Genomic DNA, 23,169 nt, shown 5'->3' on the forward strand with positions numbered 1-23,169 from the left:
AACTCTCTGTAAGATTACATTTTGGAAGGATAGCACCGAAAAAGTAAGAAAAAGTAAATCCACTGTACTTGACATTGTTTCAGAATTAGTTCAGCTTGCTCAGGTTTGCCTAAGATAGTTGTGTAGGAGTCTACCTGTGGTTTTATACCTGTTTTGTATTTTCTCTGTTTCCAGGTTTTTGCTGAGAGTAAAGATGAAGTCGCTGTAGTTTTGTTTGGCACAGATGGTACTAGGAATGACCTTGCCAGTGAAGATCAATACCAAAACATTACTATACATAGGTCACTAATGCTACCAGATTTTGATCTACTGGAAGACATTCAAGATGTGATTAAACCAGGCTCTGAGCAAGCAGACTGTATCCTTTCATTGTAGAGCACTTCTTGAACTGATTCAGCTATGTAGGAGACAGGAAGTTTGTGTTGAGAGACAGGCTCAGATTTGCCTCCAAAGTGGTAACTGTCAGAGTTCAGCTGATTTGTGGTTTTAACTTTGCTGAAAAGCAGATTAGCTGCTTTTTTGACGTTCCTTTAGGCTAGCAGATGGAGCCTTGGCCGGGGAAATTGTTGCTTTTATGAAGTGTTCTGTTAATTAAAGAGAACAAAGATAGTAATAATATAATTTTAGGCCTCAAAGAAGGCACGTGTTTTTAAAAATAGTGTTGCAGAACTTGGTTTATCCTTTTTTATCAGATAAAATTATTATTTACAAAATATGTCACCAGAAGCACCAGAAGCCAGACAAAGCAGAGTAGAGATTTATCGTATTGATTTCTATGTAAAGTATTCCTAACATTGCCAAATGTCACTTGCTGGTTTGAATGTCATTCATGTTTGAATGTATTCTGTTACTAGTTGCATAATGTGAAGAGTTTTAAAACAAGGTGATCTATGTAGTAGCCCTTTGTATGTTTCAGTTACATACTGTTCAACTTCCCCTCTTGCGGGCCAGAAAATGGTTGTGGTGAGCTCTATTCAGAGCTGTTTCAGAGAAGTGTGCAGCCAGCCAGCTGTAATTTAGCAGAAGCAGAGTCATGTGCCTTCTCTGATGGGTGGGCAGGTTTGTGCGCAGTGAGATAAATATATTACTAATGAAAATTGTGGTGAGGAAGAAACTGTGACGAGATTGACAGATGCAGATGTTTTGAAGGAAAACTTACATGAGCAAATGGTATCGTGTCAAAAGTACAAGTAAATCTTGTTTGTGGATTCAAAGTAACGTAAAGATTAGATTGGTCTTTCATTGGACTTGAGCTTCCTCGTTGACAGTTGAAAGATTGGGCCCTGAAGCAGTCTTTTTACAGTTCTGTCACATAAATGAGGAAGAGCCAAGATCACAAAACAGACAAATTATATAGGAACCTCTTGCACCACAGATATTTGAAGAGTACTTGTCTTAAAAAATCATGTACTTAGTTAACTAAAATGCATGTTGGTCAGTGTTTGGGAGGGGATGAAATCAAAATTTTTTCATAGGAGAAACACTTTAGTGACATGATTCATGTTCTAAATGAGATTTTTCTTAAATTTGCTTAGTTCTGGATGCAATTATTGTGTGTATGGACTTACTTCAGAAGCAAACAATGTGAGTATGTAACCCAAAGCCTTTTACAGAATTCTGACCTTGCACTTTGGAGCTGAGCTGATTTCTTGTCACTATTAGATTTCCATCATTATGTAAATATGGAAAATAATTTATTAAAAAAACCCAAACAAAACCAAACCCCTGCCAGAAACAGTACTTTTAAAAACACTTTCCATTTTCACAAGGACAAACTTACAGCTGCAAAGTAAATACCCAGCGTAATCAGTGAACAACCTGACATGTTTTATTAACATTTTATCTACATCAGTGAAAATTGGTGGAATTCCATTCATTTAGGTGTAGATGGTGATTTATATGGTCACAGGGCTAGAGTGCTCAGTTTTAGGGGGTAGGAGTGAGTAGGGGGAATCATATAAAGATTAAAAACTCGCTATAAATAATATGAGCAACGATAGAATAACTTCTACCAAGTAGGTTGATTGGTTCGTTAGTTTGTTTTACAAGTATATTACTTCGGTGAAGCTTCAGTTTTCTAAGGAAAGATTTAGAAAAAGGCCTTCTAGATAATATATTCCTGATATATGTAAATGTTCTTTTTTGTATTTTAAGAGGAAAGAAATACGAGAAGAGACACATTGAAGTGTTTACAGACCTTAATAGTCCTGTCAGTGAGGATCAGCTGGAAATTATCATTGATAACTTGAAGAAAACAGGAATTTCACTTCAGTTTTTGTAAGTATGAAAGTGGCTGTTATACACTGTGCCATTTTTTAAACGGAAATTATTATTCTTTCTTAATAACTATCTTGAAGGAACTGGTGATCTGTTGGTGTGTTGTTTCTATAGAGGTGTACCAGTATGTAATATAATTGTTACAAGTACTTATATCAGTTGCACAAGCCATGAATTCCAGTTATGAACAAAGTCCCCTTGATTAAGTGACGTACAAATACACGTTAAGATGACGGCTTCTTCTCCAGTTAAGCTTATAGCTTAAAGCCAAAGTCTAAAACAGGAGACAAAAGATAAATATAAGCAGAGAAGTGGGAAACAGTGATCCAGAAATAGCCTCAGAAGCAGTGGTTTTGTTGCAGCAACAGCCTAGATCCTTTTAGGTAAGGGAGTTACAGGGAAGAAATGATGACGTAGTGTTGCAGATGTTTATAGCCTGATTCTAGTGTCAGTAAAAAGCAAGTTGTAAGAGAAGGGTTATATTCACAGTGATGGGCTTGGAAAATGGAAGTAATGTCTGAAGTTTTATGACAGGAATCTCTGTGCTGTCTTGGTATGGGTATAAGCATTCATCTGAAGAATCAGTGGCGGTGCTGAGATCTGTAGTAGTTGTTGCACATGATGGTAACACGGGAAGCTGTAAACCTGCTTGTAGGAGCTTATTTCAAAGAAAAACTTTCTGTGAATGTTAAAGTTTGTTCATAACATAATTTCACAGGAGAAGGTTAAAGCCACGGTTTTACTTCTGATCGTTGTATTATTTACTTTCACTTAGATCCAGTATTCTGTAAGGAGCGATGTTGTGAACTTGATAAATTCATTAAAGCCATTTGCAGACCAACCTGCAAGATGGCAGAGGGATTAGGTAGGAGAGCGTGACTGAAAATCATGGGCTGATCCTCCACAGAAAAATTCTTTTTTGCCAGTGCTTGGGAGAGGCTAATGTAACAATGTCAGTCTGCTCTTAGGTTCTGTCTACACAGCCAAAGAAGGTATGCTTGCAGTGTGCCTTGCCATGCCCCTGCTGGGTTATCTGAGCCATTGTTGGCACTGGAGGCAGTGGAGTCACAATGCCGTGAACCTGAGTACGTGCTGCCTGCCAGAGTGTGTCTTTCAGAGACCTGGTATTTAGCCCCTGCTACCTTGTCTCCATACCTGTAGTTTGCTATGCGGACTGGTACAGATGCTACCACCATAAATGTTGCAGTTTTATTCTGTGAGCTTTCTGATACATCATCGCATTTTCCTTGTCTGTAACGTAGCAAGCCCATGGCTAATAGAGGCACTAGGTATATGTTGCTGTTACAGCATCGGCTGCGGATTTACATCCTGCCTCCCAGCCACAAGAGGAAATGATGCTTTGAGAACTACATGTGCAAAAGTAAAATGCTCAGGATACTGGTTTAAAAATAATTGCTCACTAAACCTTGTCGTTTTGTTATAACCCATGCTTCCATCTCTTACGCCCTGTTTATTGATTAGGTTGTAACTTGTGGCAGATAGTTGTTTTTCTTCCCTGTTACCAAGTGCCGAGCACATGCTGAGTACTGTGTAGCTTTGAGTGTTACACAGTTGTCATCACAGGAGCCTCTAAGCACTGCATGATGAAAGTAATCTCACTTTTATGTATCGGAGGTTTGAAACTTTTTGCTCTTGTAACAGCTTTAAAATAGTTTCTCTGTTTGTCAGTGGATGCTGCTTCCTAAAAAGGTACTGAACATTTTGCTGAAGTTTGATCTTTAATTCTGCTGTATGTGACATTGTTGTGCATATTGTTAACTCTGCTTATTATATGTTGCTCCACAGATGAGTTTAGTGAGGACTAAAGAGGTGAAAGTAAGGTACAGCTCTGTAGGCTGCTTTTTTTAAAACATAGCACAATGCTAAAATTCTTTTACTTTGTGGAAATGTGGTGAAAGGTATCATGTGGTTCATTCCAAACTGGATCAGACGAAAGATCTGAAAAATCTGCAGGCATTGTTGGGGGCACAGAGTAGAGGATCTTACGCATCTCTCTTTTCTGTGGTTATTATACTTCGTTAACTCCATTGTATTTTGAAGACCAGCAAAATCATTTTATCTATAACCCCTGGCTAAATTTTTAAATCTGATTCTTGAAGTGCAGGAAAATGTGTCATCTTCAGTCAGAAATTCACCTTGTGTTGTAAGCTATTAAAATCTCAGAGAGTAACATTTGTTCCAGAAATACCTAATAGCCCCACTGCAGAGAAAGTCCCGTTTGCTGGCACTTAGAGCCAATACAGAATCACAGGCTTGGAATGGCCTTTAACAAGTCGTCTGGAGCAATCCTCTGCTTCAGACTGGGTCAGCTGTATGTAAGTCATTCCTGAGTGGCATTTGTCTAATCTTTTTATAAAGATTTCCGGTGATGGAGACTCTTGCATCTCCTCAGGCAGTTGGTTTTAGAGATTGTGGTTTGAACTGCATTTATCAGTTTTTTGAGTATCTGACCTGATTCCATGATGTAATTTGAGTGCAGGCTGAACATGAAGAACTGATTATTCCCTTCCTCTGTGCAACAAGACTGGCTTGCCCTCTAACTCCCTTCTCTATGGGCTTTGTTTTGTTCAATCTTTTTTCGTAGATTTTTTTTTTCTAGTCAGCATTGTCTTTACTCCCTAATACCTTCCTGCATGTGGACATCTCTGTTGACATATGATGCCCAGAACTGGTGCAGCAGTCTGGTCATGATGTTACTAATGCCAAGTAGACCTGACTTATTACTCCATGTGTTTTGCAAGCCATGCGGCTCTTAATACATCTGACTGCAGCTAGGTAGAATCATAGAATCATTAAGGTTGGAAAAGACCACTAAGAGCATCAAGTCCAACTGTCAACCCAACACCACCATGCCTGCTAAACCATGTCCTGAAGTGCCACATCTACATGTTTTTTTAACACCTCCAGGGATGGTGACTCCACCACTACCCTGGGCAGCCGGTTCCAATTCTTTAAAACTCTTTCAGTAAAGAAATTTTTCCTAATATCCAATCTAAACCTCCCCTGATGCAACTTGAGGCCATTGCCTCTCGTCCTATCGCTAGTTACTTGGGAGAAGAAGCCAACACCTGCCTCACTACAACCTCCTTTCAGGTAGTTGTAGAGAACAATAAGGTTTTCTCTCAGCCTCCTCTTCTCCAGACTAAACAGCCCCAGTTCCCTCAGCTGCTCCTCAGAAGACTTGTTCTCTAGACCCCTCACCAGCCTCATTGCTCTTCTCTGGACCCTCTCCAGCACCTCATTGTCCTTCTTGTAGTGAGGGGCCCAAAACTGCAGGCAGTACTCCAGGTGCGGCCTCACCAGTGCTGAGTACAGGGGCACGATCACCTCCCTACTCCTGCTGGCCACGCTGTTCCTGATACAAGCCAGGATACTGTTGGCCTTCTTGGCCACCCGGGCACACTGCTGGCTCATGTTCAGCTGCCTGTCAACCAACACCCCCAGGTCCTTTTCCGCTGGGCAGCTTTCCAGCCACTCTTCCCCAAGCCTGTAGCATTGCATTGGGTTGTTGTGACCCAAGTGCAGGACCTGGCACTTGTCCTTGCTGAAACTCATATGGGTGGCCTCGGCCCATTGATTGAGCCTGTCCAGATTCCTCTGCAGAGCCTTCCTACCCTCGAGCAAATTTACACTCCCACCCAACTTGGTGTTAACTGCCAGCGTACTGAGGGAGCACTCAATCCCCTCATCCAGATCATTGATAAAGATGTTAAACAAGACTGGCCCCAGTACTGAGCCCTGGAGGCCAGCACTTGTGACCGCCGCCAGCTGGATTTAACTCCATTCACCACAACTCTTTGGGCTTGGCCATCCTGCCAGTTCTTTATCTAGCGAAGTATTCACCCATCCAAACCACAGGCAGCTAGTTTCTCCAGGAGAATGCTGTGGGGAACAGTGTCAAAGGCCTTACTAAAGTCCAGGTAGATAACATCCACAGCCTTTTCCTCATCCACTAGGCGGGTCACCTGATCATAGAAGGGGATCAGGTTGGTCAAGCAGGACCTGCCTTTCATGAATCTGTTCTAGGTGGGCCTTATCCCCTGGTTGTCCTTCACATGCCCGGTGAGCGCACTCAAGATGAACTGCTCCATAATCTTCCCAGGCATAAAGATCAGGCTGACAGGCCTGTAGTTCCTGGGATCCTGCTTCTGGCCCTTCTTGTAGGTGGCCATCACATTAGCAAGTGTCCAGTTGCCTGGGACCTCCCGTGTTAACCAGGACTGCTGACAAATGAGGGAGAGTGGCTTGGCCAGCTCCTCTGCCAGCTCCCTCAGCACTCTTGGGTGGATCCCATCTGGCCCCATAGACTTGTGAAAGTGTCCAGGTGGCATTGCAGGTCGTTAACTGCTTCCTCCTGGATTATGGGAGGTTTTTTCCGCTCTCCTTCCCTATCTTCCAGCACGGGGGGCTAGCTACCCTGGGAATAACCAGTCTGACTATTAAAGACTGAGGCAAAGAAGGTATTAAGTACCTCAGGCTTTTCGTCATCCTTGGTGGCAATGTTCCCCCCAACATCCAATAAGGCATGGAGATTCTCCTTGGCCCTCTTTTTGTTGTTAATGTATTTGTAAAAACATTTTTTATTGTCCCTTACAACAGTGCCAGCCTGAGTTCTAGCTGGGCTTTTGCCTTTCTAATTTCCTCTCTGCACGACCTAATGAGAGCCCTGTACTCCTCTTGAGTCGCTTGCCCTTTCTTCCATAGGTGGTAGACCCTCCTTTTTTTCCTGAGTCCCAGCAAAAGCTCCCTGTTCAGCCAGGCTGGTCATCTTCCCTGCTGGTTCGTCTTGCAGCACTGGGGATAGCCTGCTCCTGTACCTTGAAGACTTCCTCCTTGAAGAATGTCCAGCCTGCCTGGACCGCTTTGCCCTTCAGGACTCTCTCCCAGGGGACCCTCTCAGCCAGTGTCCTGAACAGGCCAAAGTCTGCCCTCCGAAAGTCCATAGTGGTGGTTTTTCTGACCCTCCTCGTTACTTCACCGAGAATTGAGAACTCTATCAATTCATGGTCGCTAAGCCCAAGACAGCCTCCAACCATCACATCTCCCACCAGTCCTTCTCTGTTAGTTGTTTACTAGCAGGTCAAGCGAGGCACCTCCCCTGGTAGGCTCACTGACCAGTTGTGTCAGGAAGTTATCTTCCACACACCCCAGGAACCTCCTAGACTGTTTCCTCTCTGCTGTGTTGTATTTCCAGCAAATGTTTTGTAAGTTAAATTCCGCCACAAGAACAAGGGCTAGCGATTGTGAGACTTCTGCCAGGCTCTTGTAGAATGCTGCATCTACCTGTTCATCCTGGTTGGGTGGTCTATAACAGACTCCCAGCTGGATGTCTGCCTTGTTGGCTTTCCCGCTCATCTTTACCCATAAGCACTCAACCTTGTCATCGCAATTGCTGAGCTTTATGCAATCGAAGCAGTCTCTAACATACAGAGCCACCCCACCGCCTCTCTTTCCTTGCCTATCCCTGCTGAAGAGCTTATAGCCATCCAGTGCGGCCCTCCAGTCATGAGAGTCATCCCACCATGTTTCTGTGATGGTGACCAAGTTATAGATGTCCTGCTGCACGATGGCTTCCAGTTCCTCCTGTTTATTGCCCATGCAGCGTGCATTGATGTAGATGCACTTGAGCTGGGCTATCGATTTCACCCCAAATCCTGTCATGCCATGCCTGGGCTCATCTCTAGTGAGCCTGGTTATATCCCCTTCCCACTTCGAACCTTGTTTAAAGCCCTCTTGATGAGCCCTGCCAGCTCATGGGCAAGAATCCTTTTCCCCCTTGAAGACAGCTGGACTCCATCTGTCGCCAGCAGGCCTGGTGCTGTGTAAACCTCCCCATGATTAAAGAAACCAAGTTTCCACCAATGGCACCATCCTCTGAGCTGCCTGTTAATCAGGTGAGTTTTCCTGTCCCTTTCAGTATTCTCCTCTACCACTGATGGGATTGAGGAAGAATCATAGATCACATAGTCTAGATCACAGCTGCTGCTTTTCTCTTGTCCACTGATGCAGTCACTCCATCACAGAAAACCACTAGGTTGGTCAAGCAGGACTTGCCCTTAGTGAAGCCATGCTGGCTGTCTTGAATGACCTTCCGGTCCTCCGTGTGCCTTAGGAGAGCATCTTGGAGGATCTGCTCCATGATCTTCCCAGGCACAGAGGTGAGGCTGACAGGTTGGTGGTTGCACAGGTAGAAATTGTTGATCGTGATACAATTTTTCTTTTGTTTTTGTTTGGTTATTTTAATAAAGAAGAAAGTCAAACTAACTGCTTCTGGTTGTGTTCTTAGTCTGCCATTTCCAGTGGATGTTGGTGGTGGAGGTGGAGATACAAGTGCCACTGTACATTCTCAAATGCACAGAAACTCTTTTCCAAGAAAGGGTTTAACTGAGCAACAGAAGGAAGGCGTTCATGTGGTGAGGAAACTGATGCATACTTTGGATGAAGAAGGAGGGCTGGAAGAAATTTATACTTTCAGGTAAACTTGGCTAATCCTCTTTATCACACTGTGAATTTGCTTTCTGATTTCTTCCCGAAAAGATGAAATTAGTTAATTAAACGGTCACTTGGCTTCCAGTTTCACGGAAGCCAGTGAATTTTATAACTTATTGTACACCCAGTCCATTTCAAACAGCTTCTTCAGTGGCTTTACAATAGGTAGAAAAGCTTACAGATTTCAGTGGAAAAAGAATTTTTATATCTGTATTTTTTAAAAAAAAACAGTTTTCTTCTATGCTTAGTGATGGTGGAATTTGGATGGAATGTTTCTATAAATGAGATTTCAAAAGCATGTTTTGGAAAGAGTTGGAATTTGTGACGTGCAGGTAGAACATTTGCATTTAATGGTAGCCTTTGTTCCTTGGTCTTGGACTTCTTTCAGCTCACTAATTTATCGAACTCCCACAAATGTTTTGAGTAATGTTGTTTGGTGAATCCTGCTCTTTAATCACAGACTACTGTGCCGTTGTGCCAAAAAATACACTTTTTTAGCAGCATTCCTAATGCAAGAATTGAAAGATGTTTTTTCGCTTCGTGTTTCCTTAGTGAAAGAATAAAAATATTATGCGTGTGTCTGAAAAACTGTAGCTGATGGTGTATCCGAGACTTTTCCACATAGGTGCTGTCTTGGTTGGGAAACAAGCAAAATGCATCTATGGACCTTATAAAAGTCTAATTTTGCTCTCTTAGTAATTCTGTTCTACAGTTAAGAAGTGTGATCTTTTAGACAATGTGTTTTTCAGGGAGCTTAGTAGACCATAGTTGTGTTTTGATTGTCAAGTGTAATTTTTAGTTGAGGGTGGTACCTGTAGGTTTTCGTGCTGTTATTTGTCATTTTATTTGTGGGTTTCCTTCCCTCACCCTGCCGAACTGATCTGCTTTGCACCTCAGCAGCCGGTTAAACTGTTATTTGAGCATTAGTGTGGATTAGTGAACAAACATGTATTGCTATGTATGTATTCCACACTGGTCAACAGAGCAGTCTGAGTCTCTAGAAAAGCGCAGGCTTTGTCATTGCATCAAATGACTCCACCGAAAAGCAGTATCTTTCTGGGCCCGTTTGGTTGTCCTTTAGGATAATCCATATCTGTAAAGCTACTACATGGCTTGGCGCCTTCTTTATTTTTTTGTTTTTATTGCAGGCTCTTGGTACTCTATAAGCTGTCTTTGTGCCATGCTTTCAAGGGAAATCCGAAATCTTTGTTTAAATAGGCATTTGGCTTATAGATTAAAGCTTTAGATGTTGAAGAATACGTGAGGTTTTAGAAGCAGTTAAGTTGCTTATCAAGCTTTAAGAAGTTAGCCTTACGAATCAGTCCTGATAATTTACCATCGCAGATACACTCTCTGTTTTACTATATTCATTGTTGCTGTTGGTAAAAATATTTCAACTCTTGTGAAAACAAATTGGTCATGCCAGGAAAGTAAGTGAGAAAATTTTGTTTTGTTGTTTTAGGGTTTGATATTCTGACTGTTGGACAGGAGGTACTTCTGCTGCCTCTGGTTTTGGGGGAAGGGATTGGAGAGCAGAGGAGAAGACATGTTTTTAAAATACAAGTTGAAACGTGCATTTAGTAGGGTTTTATTGGCTGAGTCTTCTTTGATAACAGGGAGCATTTTTCTTCTATAAATGTAAGAAATTAAAGGATAGAGTTAATAAATTGAGCTTAAATGATGTTTTTAGGCATGTGACAGATATTTGATTTTCACATTTATCCTTCAATGTATGTGTTGCAGTAGTTTTGATGATGTAGTAACAGGTTCTTTTTAAAAATCCTATACTGATGTCTCTATTACCAGAAAAAGTAATTTCTCCTCCCTTCTTTCCTTTCCCCTAGGAAGAAAAAAAATTTAAAAAGGAAATATGTTTATCTTGTAAAAATCCCTGTGCATTTTCTTCTTTCTTTGTGCTTCTGTTAGAATTTTCAGAAAAACCCTGCTCATCCTAAGAAAGTTAAGAAGTAGAACACCAAGTTGAATTCTGTATTAATGTTTTTAGTAGTTGATCTGCTAGACAAGTGCTTTAACCAAGAGAGAGGTAGATTTTGGGTTTTATCATCATGTGACAAAGATGAGGTCAACACTTTTATCTTTGCTTCATCATGCAATAAAAAAAAAATTTATGAGCACTTTCTCTGCATTGGAGTTTGATGGCAAAATAGCTGTTTATATTAGCTGAAAGCTGTCCTGGGGTGCAAGACTATTTGATTTCACAATAATATATTATAAAATACTTTTACTGTCAGTTTTTAATTTTTGGACTTAAAGTTGTGCAACTGAGTTAACACTGTTTAGTATAAAGTCATTACAGTTCCTTTTTTCTGTGTTTTATGAACTTGTATATATGCTGTTTAGGCTAGTAACTTGTTTCACTCTAACCGAATGCCCCGAAAATAATGAGTTTGTTAGTACTATATAAAAGTGTCAAAAGTTAATTACCACACAAACAAAATCCTGTTAATTGAAACTGGGTTCTTAATTTCTTCACCTGCACTGCAGAAAACATTTTACCACTTAGAGAAGCCTTTTCTAATTTGGGTTGTCCAGCTAACTATGTGCCCTAATTGGATGAGCACAGATAAATGTAAAATGCTTAATAAGGAATTGTATAGTTTCATCACAAGACCTACCATACTGTCTTTAAGCTCTAGTGTCACACCATCATAAAGGCTTGAGATGGGAATAATCTACTGTACCACCTCTTTTTTCATTCTCTTTTCTGATGATAGTTAATGACAAGATTATTCATACAGTTTATTTTCTAATGCTATGTGCAGTCTAAGCTGAAACAGTTGGATTCCCGCATCTTCTTGAAGAGAGTATATTATCTGCAATGTTTTATTATAGTTCACCAGAGTTCATTTCTGTTTTACTGATTCTTTCATTTAGAGAGAGCCTGAAGCGTCTTTCGATGTTTAAGAAATTAGAAAGAAGACCTATGGCTTGGCCCTGCCAGCTCACTATTGGTTCTAATTTATCTATAAGGATTGTGGCCTACAAATCAGTAAGTTCATAAAATCATAAGTTTTAGTGTATTTTGGCAGCTAGTTAGGTGCAGCTGCATGTTTTTTCCTTAAAGCTAAGAAAATAAAAGATAAAACAACATCCAAAATAGTTATGGTAGAGATTTTATGTGTGTAGAAGCCAGTACATTTAGAACTGTGGTTCCCACAGCAACTCTTAACTTCACCATATTGTACACATATGTTAAAGAACTAAAATTCACGATGTACAGAAATAGAAGTAATTGCTATCTACGCTGTGACACTTAATGGTATTAAAGTTGACAGACCTGATTAAGAATGCTGCACTTGTGTGAAGCTTTCCATTCGACATCAGTGATAAGTCTGCAGCTCAATGAGACTCAATATATATTTCTAAAGCCCTAGGCTTAAGAAGAGAGGAATTATGCACATGTGTATGTAAAATGGTGGGTGTAAATGTTTCACCAGCTATTGTTTTGAATCACATCTATTGTTATTTCAGACTTGGGAATGAAGGTATATTTTTTTCAGCTTGTTTGCTGTGTATTGTTTGGCAGAGCTTGGGCACAGTCTGTTTCCCTTACAGTTGTTACGGGTCCTTTACACAGTGCTAGGAAGAAGTAAGTGTATTTAAACACAGAAAATGCGGGAGATTCCAGTTATTGAATAATTAATAGGTAACTATGTAGTGTGGCAACATTGGTGGATCTGCTGAGATGGAGATAAATGGTTTTTTATTTGAACCCAAGACTGGGAGTCTGGCCCATATTGCAGGTTTCAGGAAGATATATTATGAAGTTGAAATATATCTAATTTCTGAGAGATAGAAATGCTAGCCTTGAAAGCAATCTATGCTGCTAGCTTTCTATTTATACTTATACATAATTTTTTTTTAGAGTGTTATGCCAGACCTGTACAAATATGCAGTAAGAGTCCCCTCCCAAAGGTGTGTACACACAAAATAAATGAAGCTTGGGAGAATAAGCAAAATGAACTGTATGACTAGTCCAAGGTCATACAGCAGCTGGATCAGAGCTAGGAATAGACTTGTGATATCTACTGACGTAATCTTTGCTGTCTTTTCTGTTTTCTGCCCCATTCTCAATTTATCTTCTCGTTCACTAAGTATATCATTAGTTTCACTTAAGTAGAGAGAAAAGAGACTTTTTTTCTTTCTATGTAGTTGGGAAACATTCACTCATTCCAGATATTTTTTCCTTCTTTCCCCTTCCAGTCCCATAATGCAGCTGGGACCTTTTTCTGCCCTTTGGGGAAGTTGCAGTAATACAGGGTATTTTTATCCTGTAGGGTAGTCAGCCTGATGCAGAACTTGGGCAAACAAGCTGAATGAGCATTGAGTCTTCTTGTATCTTTAACATATGTCTTAATGTTTTGTCAAAAGTGTTGATGTAAGTGGAGGAAGTGAAACACATAGCAAGCAAGTTACATGTTATCCTTTGACTAAAAGACTTCCACAAATGACAGCCCATGACTTTAATGAATAGCCAAGACAAGTACGCGGTCAGTAAGATATAGTTCAGGTATTAGGTCTCATACAGATAAACAAGTGTGCTGAAAGCACGGTGGTAGCAGTCAGAGATGCATATTTGGGGCTGTCATTATTAGTCCCTTATTGGCAAAATAACGCAGCACTTGGGTCTAAGAATTTTTTGCACGTTCTGGTAAGCACTCTGGATCCCACTGAAAAGTTAAACTTTCATTTTCTTTGAATCCTGGTGTGAAGGTCACAGAAGAGAAGGTGAAAAAAATCTGGACGGTTGTGGATGCTAAAACTCTCAGTAAAGACGATGTGCAGAAAGAAACTGTTTACTGCTTGAATGATGATGACGAGACAGAGGTTCAGAAGGATGATACTATTCAAGGTATGACTTCATGTGCACCCTGAAGACAAACCAGAGAAAGTGGCTTGTACTCTTAAGTCACCCAAGTGCCTTTTAGTTTTACACTTTGAAGCCTAGTTGTGATCTTAGAGTGTAAGCTGCTGGAACACAGAGGCTGTTACGTGAGACTGTTTGTCTTCACATATTTTAAAAATTCTTACTTTTGCCACTAAGAGGAATAATAATAATACCACCAGGTGGAACTTGGAAGGCACTACAGCTTCCTAAACTGTATTCTGTGGAGGACCATACCTCAGTTCTGTTGTGAGTAGTGCTGCTAACCTCTGCTCTGTTTTCGAATCTTGAGTTGTACTGAGAACATGAATGCTTTCATAACACTGCTTTTTTTCTAGATGAGCAACTGCTCTAGATATTCTGCAACTGGAAAGATGAAGCCATTAAAGGAAGATTTAGTGTTCAGAGGTCTATTAGCTTTGCTGTTTAAATTCCGTAGCAGAATTCTTTTTTTATAACCTTCAGCTTCTTTCTGAGTAGAAACTTCTTAGAAGACAAAAGGGCCCAGAAACACTATGAAATAGTCTACTTTTAAAAAATGGAGTTAAGCAAATAGATTTAATTTTTTGCGATTGTATAGATGTTTTGTTACTAATTTTTTTCTTTCATTTGCTCTTTGGATCCCACACAAGTGGGAGAAATGTGTTAACTATAAAGGGCCGAACTATTTGGATAACAGTACAGAAAGTGCTGTTAAATGAATAAAATAAATTGAAAAATGAAGACAAATACTGTATGTTTTTGGTAACTTAACAATTTCAGTTGTAGCCTTCATGGGTGTTCTGTAGCAACAGGAGATAAAAATGTCCCAATTACAGTGTCATTTTCTGTGTTTCTTTAAGCAGAAATGGTAGGTAAAAGCTAGTAATCTGTTTGTATTTTATAATTTCAAGAATTTTAGTAGAATAAAAAAAAAATCCACTTTTTGTAGTGAGTATATTTTGAAGCATTTGTGACCATTGGCTGTGGATGTCCTGACTGCCCATGTTGGTGGATGGTTGTGCGATACTGGTAAAAAGAAGTGATGAATGGTTCAATGTGAACAAAAGAGACCAAAAATTTCTCTATCAATGGTGTGATATTTCTTATGATTAAAGAGCTGCTGATGCCTTGTGGACTTTTGTGAATGTTTTAAGAAATGTCTTGATTAGATGATAATTTGCATTTGAAGGACCCATGCTGAAATTTTTTTTTGTTCTGCCTGTGTGTTTGCTTTTCAATTTCCAGCCAAATGTATCTGCATTTAGGTTTTTCATTCAGAGTTTTACCTCTGTTCCTTCTGCTTTCTTCGCACCTGAGGATATCATCTTTAGTCAGTGACAGTATAATAAAGTGATGATGTTACAGGGAGGATACTGTAGCTTGAGGTGGGGCAATAAGCAGTAGGAACAGGTGATACCTCTGAGAAACTAACAGCTTTCTATTTTGTGTAGTGTAAGGCACAGGAAGTAAAACACAGAAATGTATAGAAAGACTGCTTCTGCATAAGTTTTGGTTTTCCATTACGTATGAGGGTGTGTCTTACTTGCAATGTTAATACGTTTTGTCCTCTGAATCCCTTCTGGTATCATTTCCTGTCCACGATTTGTTTGGGTTTTTTAATATTATGTTTGCAGGGAGTGTTGCAGTCTGCTGAAATCTATTCTGATTTGCTTAAATCGATTCTGTGAGCATCACTATGAGCAAGATGTTCAGTTCCTTGATTTTCTTTCCTGCTCTCTATAAGGGTAGCTGTGTTACATAAAACAATGTACAAGGAGTGCAACCGCTGCTCATGAAGTACAAAATGTGTCTATGGGGTGTGTGGTTTTTTTTGTTAAGAGGGAAAGTAGTTTGATGAGCGTATGTGGAGTGTAGCTGTGGGGCATGCTTGCATTGTTAAAATATTCAGAGAGCTAATTTCAGTGTTAAAATTGTTGGCCCATATGCTTACCAGATGCTCTTCTCTTGTTCTCCAGGGTTTCGCTATGGGAGTGATATAATTCCTTTTTCCAAGGAAGATGAAGAGCAAATGAAATACAAAACAGAAGCAAAATATTTTTCTGTTTTGGGATTCAGCAGATCCTCTCAGGTACAGTACTGAACTTCTTCCCATTCCGCTTCCTGAGGTATTCAAGACAATTGATTTCAGTTTGAATTCACTGAAGCTGTGGTGTTGTACTGGGTTCCAGTATTGGGCATGAGGCATCTGCAATCAGGTGTACAGGGGTGACTTACTTGCTGATTCTAGTACATGTAAACAGTATGGAGTCTTGTGAAGGAGAGAAGCTCATGAATGTGGCCATTGGGCCATCGAGTGAAGCAAGAGCCACTGAACTCGGATCTCTGCAAAGTGGAGACAGAGGTATCGTAGTCTCATTTCATCTCATGACCTTAAACAGTGATGCCAGATATGCAACAGAAGATGGTCTCTCTTCTGTTCAGGTCATGCAGAAACCTTCTTGGGCTTTGTCCAGCAACAAGCGTGTTCTTTTTAACAGAAGAAGCCTCTCCCTCAACCTTAAAGAAATGTTAAAGCCTGAGCACTGATGGCATTCATTCTCATTTCCTTAAGGATTAATTTGTGAACGGTGACTTGCTTCTTGTTTCTACTATAGCAAAACCTAAATGTAGAGAAGACTTCCTAGAACTTAAATGAAGATAACATAATTTGAAAATGCTCGTATTTCAGTAAGATGCTCGGTGTTTGTATGCGCTTACCTGTACTTGTGGTATTAACTTTGGTGTTCGTTTCACCTGGAAGCTGTAAGGAACTTACATTGAGCAAGCACCTTAATAAAAGCTATCCAGCACAAGGTGATTTCCTGCAGAAAATCCAGAACTTAAGCATTAGGAAAGCCTTAGACGAAGTCTTCACAAATGCTTGTTGAAGCAGGACACATGGGGAGAAAGTACAGAGATGTGAGCACCGGTAATTGCTAGAAATGTTAAGCTGCTCCCACTCTTTCTTCTCTCGGATATTGCACAGGGTGACTGGAACTTTACTATTGTTGGAGTTCACTGCACCAAGTCCCCTTCACCACTCAAAACCAAAAGGAAAACGTAGGGTAGCTCTGTGCCTTCTGTTCTGAAAGCGCCCAGCCCTCCTGCTCATCTTTGAAACATCTCGCTGCCTGAACTAAATAGAACTCTTGACAAAGGCTGAGGAATTGTTACCTTTACCAGGAAGGAAGAATGCTGAGGAGAGAGGAAGTATCTGTGGGAGCTTACTCCCAAATGGACAGAACTAAACATATTTTTACGTTATAGTACGGGTGGCACAGAGAGCCCTGCATGTTGCTAGATACATGCTTAGACTACTGCAGTGCGATGGGCCAAAGCATATTGTTAACTGTGGAACGAGGAATTTACATTTATTTATTGAAACGAGAAGCCACCCTAAATGGGAACTGTAACCTGGTTGCTCCTTGAGGACATTCAGAACTTAAAGTGGTGAAGTAACACAGGAGCTTGTGTACTGGTAGTGAATGACTGAGGAAGCATATCATGCTTGAGCTTAGATGCCCTAAATTGGCCAGGGCTGAGAGATGTTAGGAATGGCGAACTCCTGTACCAGAAACTGGGTCTAACAAGTGAACTGTTGTGTCTGAACACAGTGTCTCAAGGAGACAATTTCTTGCATCTTTTCATGCATTATTAGCCTACAGCTGAGTCTTACTGTCTTCATTCAGTTCTGTAAGATGTATTTCACCATGTGCAGCATTTTCTATGCTGGAGGCTGGCCTCCTATTTCGACTTGAAGTCTGACTTTTACTGAAAACAGAAACTAAGAGGAAAACAGATGAGAAGCATCATGCTCCTAGAAGTGCGGTGTTATTTCACATGGATTTTTTTTTTTTTTGCCACTGTTGGTCAGATAGTGTGGTAATACCTTCAAATATATAGTTAATAATTCATTGTAGGAATGTAGTTCCAGAAATACTTTTGATTTACATAAATATGCCTCAAATAATTAACTAATTGGTTTTGTATTTTTTCAATGCACAAAATGTTCATAAGTTTTGATAATTTTTATGATGTGCTTCTCTTGTCTGTGGATTTCAAACAAATAGGAATGGCATCTTGAATAAACTGTGCTCTGGTCCTGTAACTAGGAGTGTGTGTAATTATGCCCAATAGTAGTTGCATAGATGTCAGCGGAATAAATTTATTCAGGTGTGATTGCAGGATTAAAATTACACTTTATAGATAATGATATCGGGAAGTTTTCAACTACAACTGGAATTTTCAAGACCCATGCTGTTCTTATGTTTTGGCTCCTGAATTTTATTGTTTGGACTTATAATACTGACATTTTTCAAATGTATGTTTTATATTAAATTGTTTCTTTTAAAATTTTTGAAGAAAAGATAATTTATTACTAACTATAGAAACTGGAACAGCTCCAAATACATAATTAAAGAAGGAGTAGAACCACCTCATATTATTTTTCTGAGTTGTTCACATCCCTCAGGAAAGAAGATCAGAGGCTGCTTAAACTTTGATTTTTAATTTATAAGCAATGCTGTGTAAATCAGGAAACAACGCTTGAAAATATTACAAAGCTATCTTTTTTTTTCATAAACCAAAAAAGGTGTAGTGATACGCATGTCTAGATATTTATACTATACTGAACATAAAATTTCCTGAACTTTTAAAGACAGAACAGCAAAGAACAATTGCAGGTACAATATTCTGAGTTGAAGAATCATTCTGTAAAATATTAAACAGATCTGTTCTGGTGTGAGTTGTCACTGACTTCAACAGCATTATGGCAGTTCGCTAAATAATGAAACTCAAGGTTGGTTTGGAGACAGTCTAATTTGAAGAGATTTTTCTTTGACAAAGAAAGGTCGTTTTAACCAGTGTTCACGGTAGCGTGCAGTCTTTGAGACAGGTTTTCCACTGTTGCAGTGTTTCTGTGGGGGGGTGTCAGCCTCTGTAGCTACAGCTCTTCCAGCAATGCCCCTTAATAAAGCTGTATTTTTTTTTTTTTTGGACGGTCAGCCATATTCATGAACAGCATAAACTCTGATAACAGAAGTGCTGCTTTGCCAGCACATCTATATATACTCTAGGTTGCTGTTGATGTAGCTTTGTTAATTAAGGATGTGACTTTTTTCAGCTCTTTTTTGATATGTCTTTGCTAGGAAAATTTAATAGCCTGGATGTGGTGTCGGTTAGATTTAGGTCTTTTGCTAACTACTGTGGTTTTTCACACTGACTTCCAAATTACAGCAGTATTATTCAGACTGGTAACATCAGCTAGTACCATAGTCTTTCATTCCAGCCCATCCACAGGAAGAATATCCTGGTGAATATGACTGAATATCCATACTGAGTGATAAATGGAGATATAGAACGTATACAGGGCTTTAACTTCTACACGCAGTAATTAAATTTTGTGGCTTCTCACTTGAGTGGTGTGATAGTTCTTTCATAATATAATTATTCCAGTCACTTTAATGACATTTGTTTTAGATCCAGAGGCATTACTACATGGGCAACCAGGTTCTGAAGGTTTTTGCAGCGAAAGATGATGAGGTAAGGTGAACTGAAGTTTAGTGCTAAAGGTGTTTTGCCGTGCAACAGAGGAGAATAGTAGTGGTACTTGAAACTGGCCACTCTTTCTGTGTTAATAAATATTCTTAGTGCAGCTTACAGAAGTCTTGTTCCATTGCCCATTAGGATGAAAAGCAGTTGAATTAGACACCAAATGAATACCATGTCTCACCAATAATGAGAAATGGGTAAATATTACATTTGTGCAAGGGCATGGGGAACCTAGAGTTGGTGCTTAAGTCCACTTTCATGCAGAGCAACAGTGTGCCCTGTCACTGTGTTGTTTAGAACAGACTTCCAAATTATTTTAAATAGTAGAGGTAAAAACCTCACTGCAGTGCTCTGATGTGTTCCTTTAAGGGTCTGACTTCCCTCCCTTTTTCTTCGTCTTGTAATACTTCTGAGAGCTCTTCACACCTTGTGGACAAGGTGGGACGTGCTGGATCTAAAGTGTGCCCAGCTTTGGATGGATCCACTATCGTGATGAGATTTGACCTTTCTGCTTCTTTGTTTTTTGAACATAAGAAATGCTTGTGTTGATGTTGTAGCTGAAATGGGAACTAGTCTTGACTAAATCATTGCTGTTGAATTCACTGTTAAAGATGTATTTCAGCAGACTAATGAGAACTTGCATGACTCTCTAGACTTTTTTTTTTCCCCCCAGAATGCAGCAGTTGCTTTTTCTGCTCTTGTTCATGCATTGGAGGAGTTGAAAGTGGTAGCTATAGTGCGTTATGCTTATGACAGAAGATGCAACCCGCAAATTGGGGTAGCTTTTCCATATATTAAGGATGCATACGAGGTAATTTTCACCTTTCCTTTCCTGTAGAGAGCATCTGTATTGACGCTTTACAAATAGCAGTTAATAAATAGTCATATTTGTACTGTGTGAATTTTCAGTGTTATGTAATACCAGAAGAAACCAATGTGACTTTTCAGAGTGGTTTTAGGAAATTGTACCAAGTCTTAGTACAAGGAGGTAATAAATGGTATTAAGAAAATTGCATAGCAAATTACATGGAAAAATAATGCCATATGTTTCTATTCGTATCCTCTATGTTACAGATTTAAATAATACTGGTTTTCATTTCAGTGACAGAGTAATAATTTCATTTTGTTATCCTGGAAATCTCAGTTTTTTTGGTTTCTGGAAACAGTGTAATCACATACTTAGATAACCAGTTACTACTGCTTTCTTGGTATGTTACTACCTATTTCTGCGTACAATCCAAAGTTGCACTAGATTCTTTCACTTTCTCAAACTGTGGATTTATCTGCAGGTAGCTTGGTAGTGCAAAATTTGAATTTGATAGAGGTGTGGCATTTCAAGCATGTCCAACTGCGCTGTTGTCATTAGGTTTCCAAGTCAGCTGGAATTGAGGGGAGCATCTAAAGCTGTTGTTTAAACTCATACAGAAAGTATGAAGACAGTAGTATACTTATTTACTCAAAAAGGTTTTAAAAAACAGGAGAAAAAAAATAACTCTGTTTCTTAGTGGGGGGAGGGAGGGAAAGTAAGTTCTGTACACAGCAGAATCATATTTGAAATAATTTTTTTAAAAATTCTGAGAGACCCAGAAGCAACACGGTGTGTCAGAATTTTTGCAGCATATGTTTCCACTGATCTTACTTACAAGAGACTATTGAAAGAGCTAAATATGTGTAGCATGGCTAAGCAGTGACGAAGGTGGGGGCGGACATAACAATCTTCAGACTTTTGAAGGGTATAAACATAAAGGATGGGAAGGAATTATGCAGGGTGATATGGAGTGGAGGAGGTATTTGAATAAAGAAAAAATTAGGCTGAGAACGTTAAAAAAACAAAACCAACTTTTGACTTTGAAACACAGGAAGCTGTGATAAAACCTCCCAAAGCGCCAATGTATGGGGCATTTAAAGCTTGGCTGGCTGGAACTCTGCACAAGATAAAGCGATCGGATGGCCTGGGGGGTCTTTATTCCACCCAGAGGTAACTGAGGAGTGTAGCCATCACTATAAAATAATGCCGTGTTTTATTCTGCTTGAAACTGTGTTGCTCTGTAAATATTTTAAGTATTTTGATACACACAGATATTAGATCTTTGGATTTTTCTTATGTTTATATTGACTTGATAGGGCACTTCAGGATGCTTTAGATTTTTTTACTTCAGGCTCAGTTGTTTCTTTCTTCTTTTGTCTTGCGCAGTGCCTCATCTATGTGCAGCTACCCTACATGGAAGACTTAAGACAGTACATATTTTCATCCTTGAAAAACAATAAAAAATGCATTCCTACAGGTAAGGTAGTCCTTCGCTGGGCAACTGGACGAAGTAACCAAAGTACTTGTCTTCCTTTAGGACACTCTAAAAGAACTAGAATATTTGGCTTTCTGGTGAAAACATAAGCTTTGTCATTATTTTGGCTTAGGAAAAAAAACCAGCCCTTTGGGGAATACATTACAGTGATGTCATCTTGAGGAGTAAAGCCTGTATCAAAACTTGCCAGCTTAGTTGCAGGCTGAGCAGACTTGAGGTTTGCAGGCAGTCTTTTAAAACTGTCCTCTTAAATGACTTGTGGCTCAGGTTATGGCATTATTAGTCTCACAGGTTGTCTGTGATAGACATCTGACATTTAGTCGTCCATATCCTTTGATCTTTGAACTCGTTTATTAGACTTCATGGCCAAAACTTGTGGGAGCTAGAATATGTGATTTGCTGGCTAGAATTACAATAAAGGCATCAGCTCTGTTCGTACAAAGGTGATCCTGCAGCCCATTTCGGTATGGCCTGTTAATATAATGCACAAAGGCAAAGGCTGTATTTTCTATGGTGTTGTTTTTTTTCTGAAACCGTGCACTTACTGGTGTTGAGATTCAGACGGAGGGCATCTTTGGAGAGCCGTAGAACATGCAGCCGTGCAAAGCCTGACTCACTGTTCTGAGAACTGTGCACAGCAATGAGTGTAAATGGATGTAGTTTAAAATCCACTCCCACTTCTTTAATTTGTTATGAGATCCATTGAATGGGCATCTGCACATCAGGGTATATAAAGTATGCTGGGTTGTTTTTGAAACAGTTTCTATTTTCTTGCCTGTAACCAGCAGTTTGAGAACAAATCTAAAACCTGTCTTACCAAAGCAATAGTTGACTATTGTGAACTGTGTAAATTTGCAATCATAACTTTTAAAATTTATGTTATGCCATTTAGCTTTTCAAGCCAACTGTTCTCCTTATTTTTTAAATGGCCTATAAACCTTCTGTTGCAAATAAAAACATCTTGCAAAAGAAGAAAAATGGAAAGAGAAATGCAGCAATAATTGAGGTCTTGGGGGAAAAAAAAAAAAGGCTTTATGACTTTACACTGTAGTCCTTAAGTAAAGCAGGGGTTTTATTACTGTGTCCATTATGTGTATATTCTTTGTTGGCACGTCTATATCTACAGTGTATTCTGTGGCATGTAATGACTTGAGCAAAATCTCACATTGTGAAGCCAATCTTCATTTATAAATTGTTTCAAGAAATGCATCCATCTGCAAGTATATTTAATTTTTCTTTGTATGTAATTGCTGCCTTAGCGGATCAGTTGTCTGCTGTTGACTCTTTGATTGATTCTATGAATTTGGTTTATGAAAATGATGATGGAGAAACTTTTGAGGACCTGTTTAAGCCCAGCAAAATCCCAAACCCTCATTTTCAGAGGCTATATCAGGTGAGATGAACTATATGGCATTTTTTTAAAAAACTTATTTTGTTGAGACTTTCACCTTTCTGTCTTTCTCTGATTCACATTAGAAATATCTGCATTGTGAAGATGGGAATATAAATTCTTTTGCATTTAAGTATGGGGTAGCCAATCATTTCTATGTTGTCCGTGACACAGATTTTATTCTTAAAATTTGCAGTTTCCAAGAGGCAAGGGAAATTACCTGTGCTTGAGGCATCTGTAACAGCATCAGT

At 39.5% G+C, this 23,169-nt stretch overlaps 1 protein-coding gene across 3 annotated transcripts in view; it reads left to right on the forward strand.

Moving 5' to 3' along the window:
- XRCC5 (X-ray repair cross complementing 5) overlaps positions 1-23,169 on the forward strand; it is a 57,690-nt gene that overhangs the window by 3,442 nt on the left and 31,079 nt on the right. For 2 of the 3 annotated variants that reach the window (XM_075430333.1, XM_075430334.1), the window contains exons 3-13: positions 175-358; positions 1,536-1,584; positions 2,155-2,277; positions 8,585-8,773; positions 11,683-11,797; positions 13,522-13,660; positions 15,652-15,764; positions 19,154-19,216; positions 19,899-20,036; positions 21,420-21,510; positions 22,788-22,921. In XM_075430333.1, coding sequence (XP_075286448.1) covers positions 175-358; positions 1,536-1,584; positions 2,155-2,277; positions 8,585-8,773; positions 11,683-11,797; positions 13,522-13,660; positions 15,652-15,764; positions 19,154-19,216; positions 19,899-20,036; positions 21,420-21,510; positions 22,788-22,921 — 1,338 coding nt within the window. The remainder of the gene's footprint in view (positions 1-174; positions 359-1,535; positions 1,585-2,154; positions 2,278-8,584; positions 8,774-11,682; positions 11,798-13,521; positions 13,661-15,651; positions 15,765-19,153; positions 19,217-19,898; positions 20,037-21,419; positions 21,511-22,787; positions 22,922-23,169) is intronic. The other variant, XM_075430336.1, reaches the window with a different exon arrangement.

Source organism: Opisthocomus hoazin, chromosome 9 (genome assembly GCF_030867145.1).
Source record: "Opisthocomus hoazin isolate bOpiHoa1 chromosome 9, bOpiHoa1.hap1, whole genome shotgun sequence".
In the NCBI taxonomy this organism is placed as follows: Eukaryota; Metazoa; Chordata; class Aves; order Opisthocomiformes; family Opisthocomidae; genus Opisthocomus; species Opisthocomus hoazin.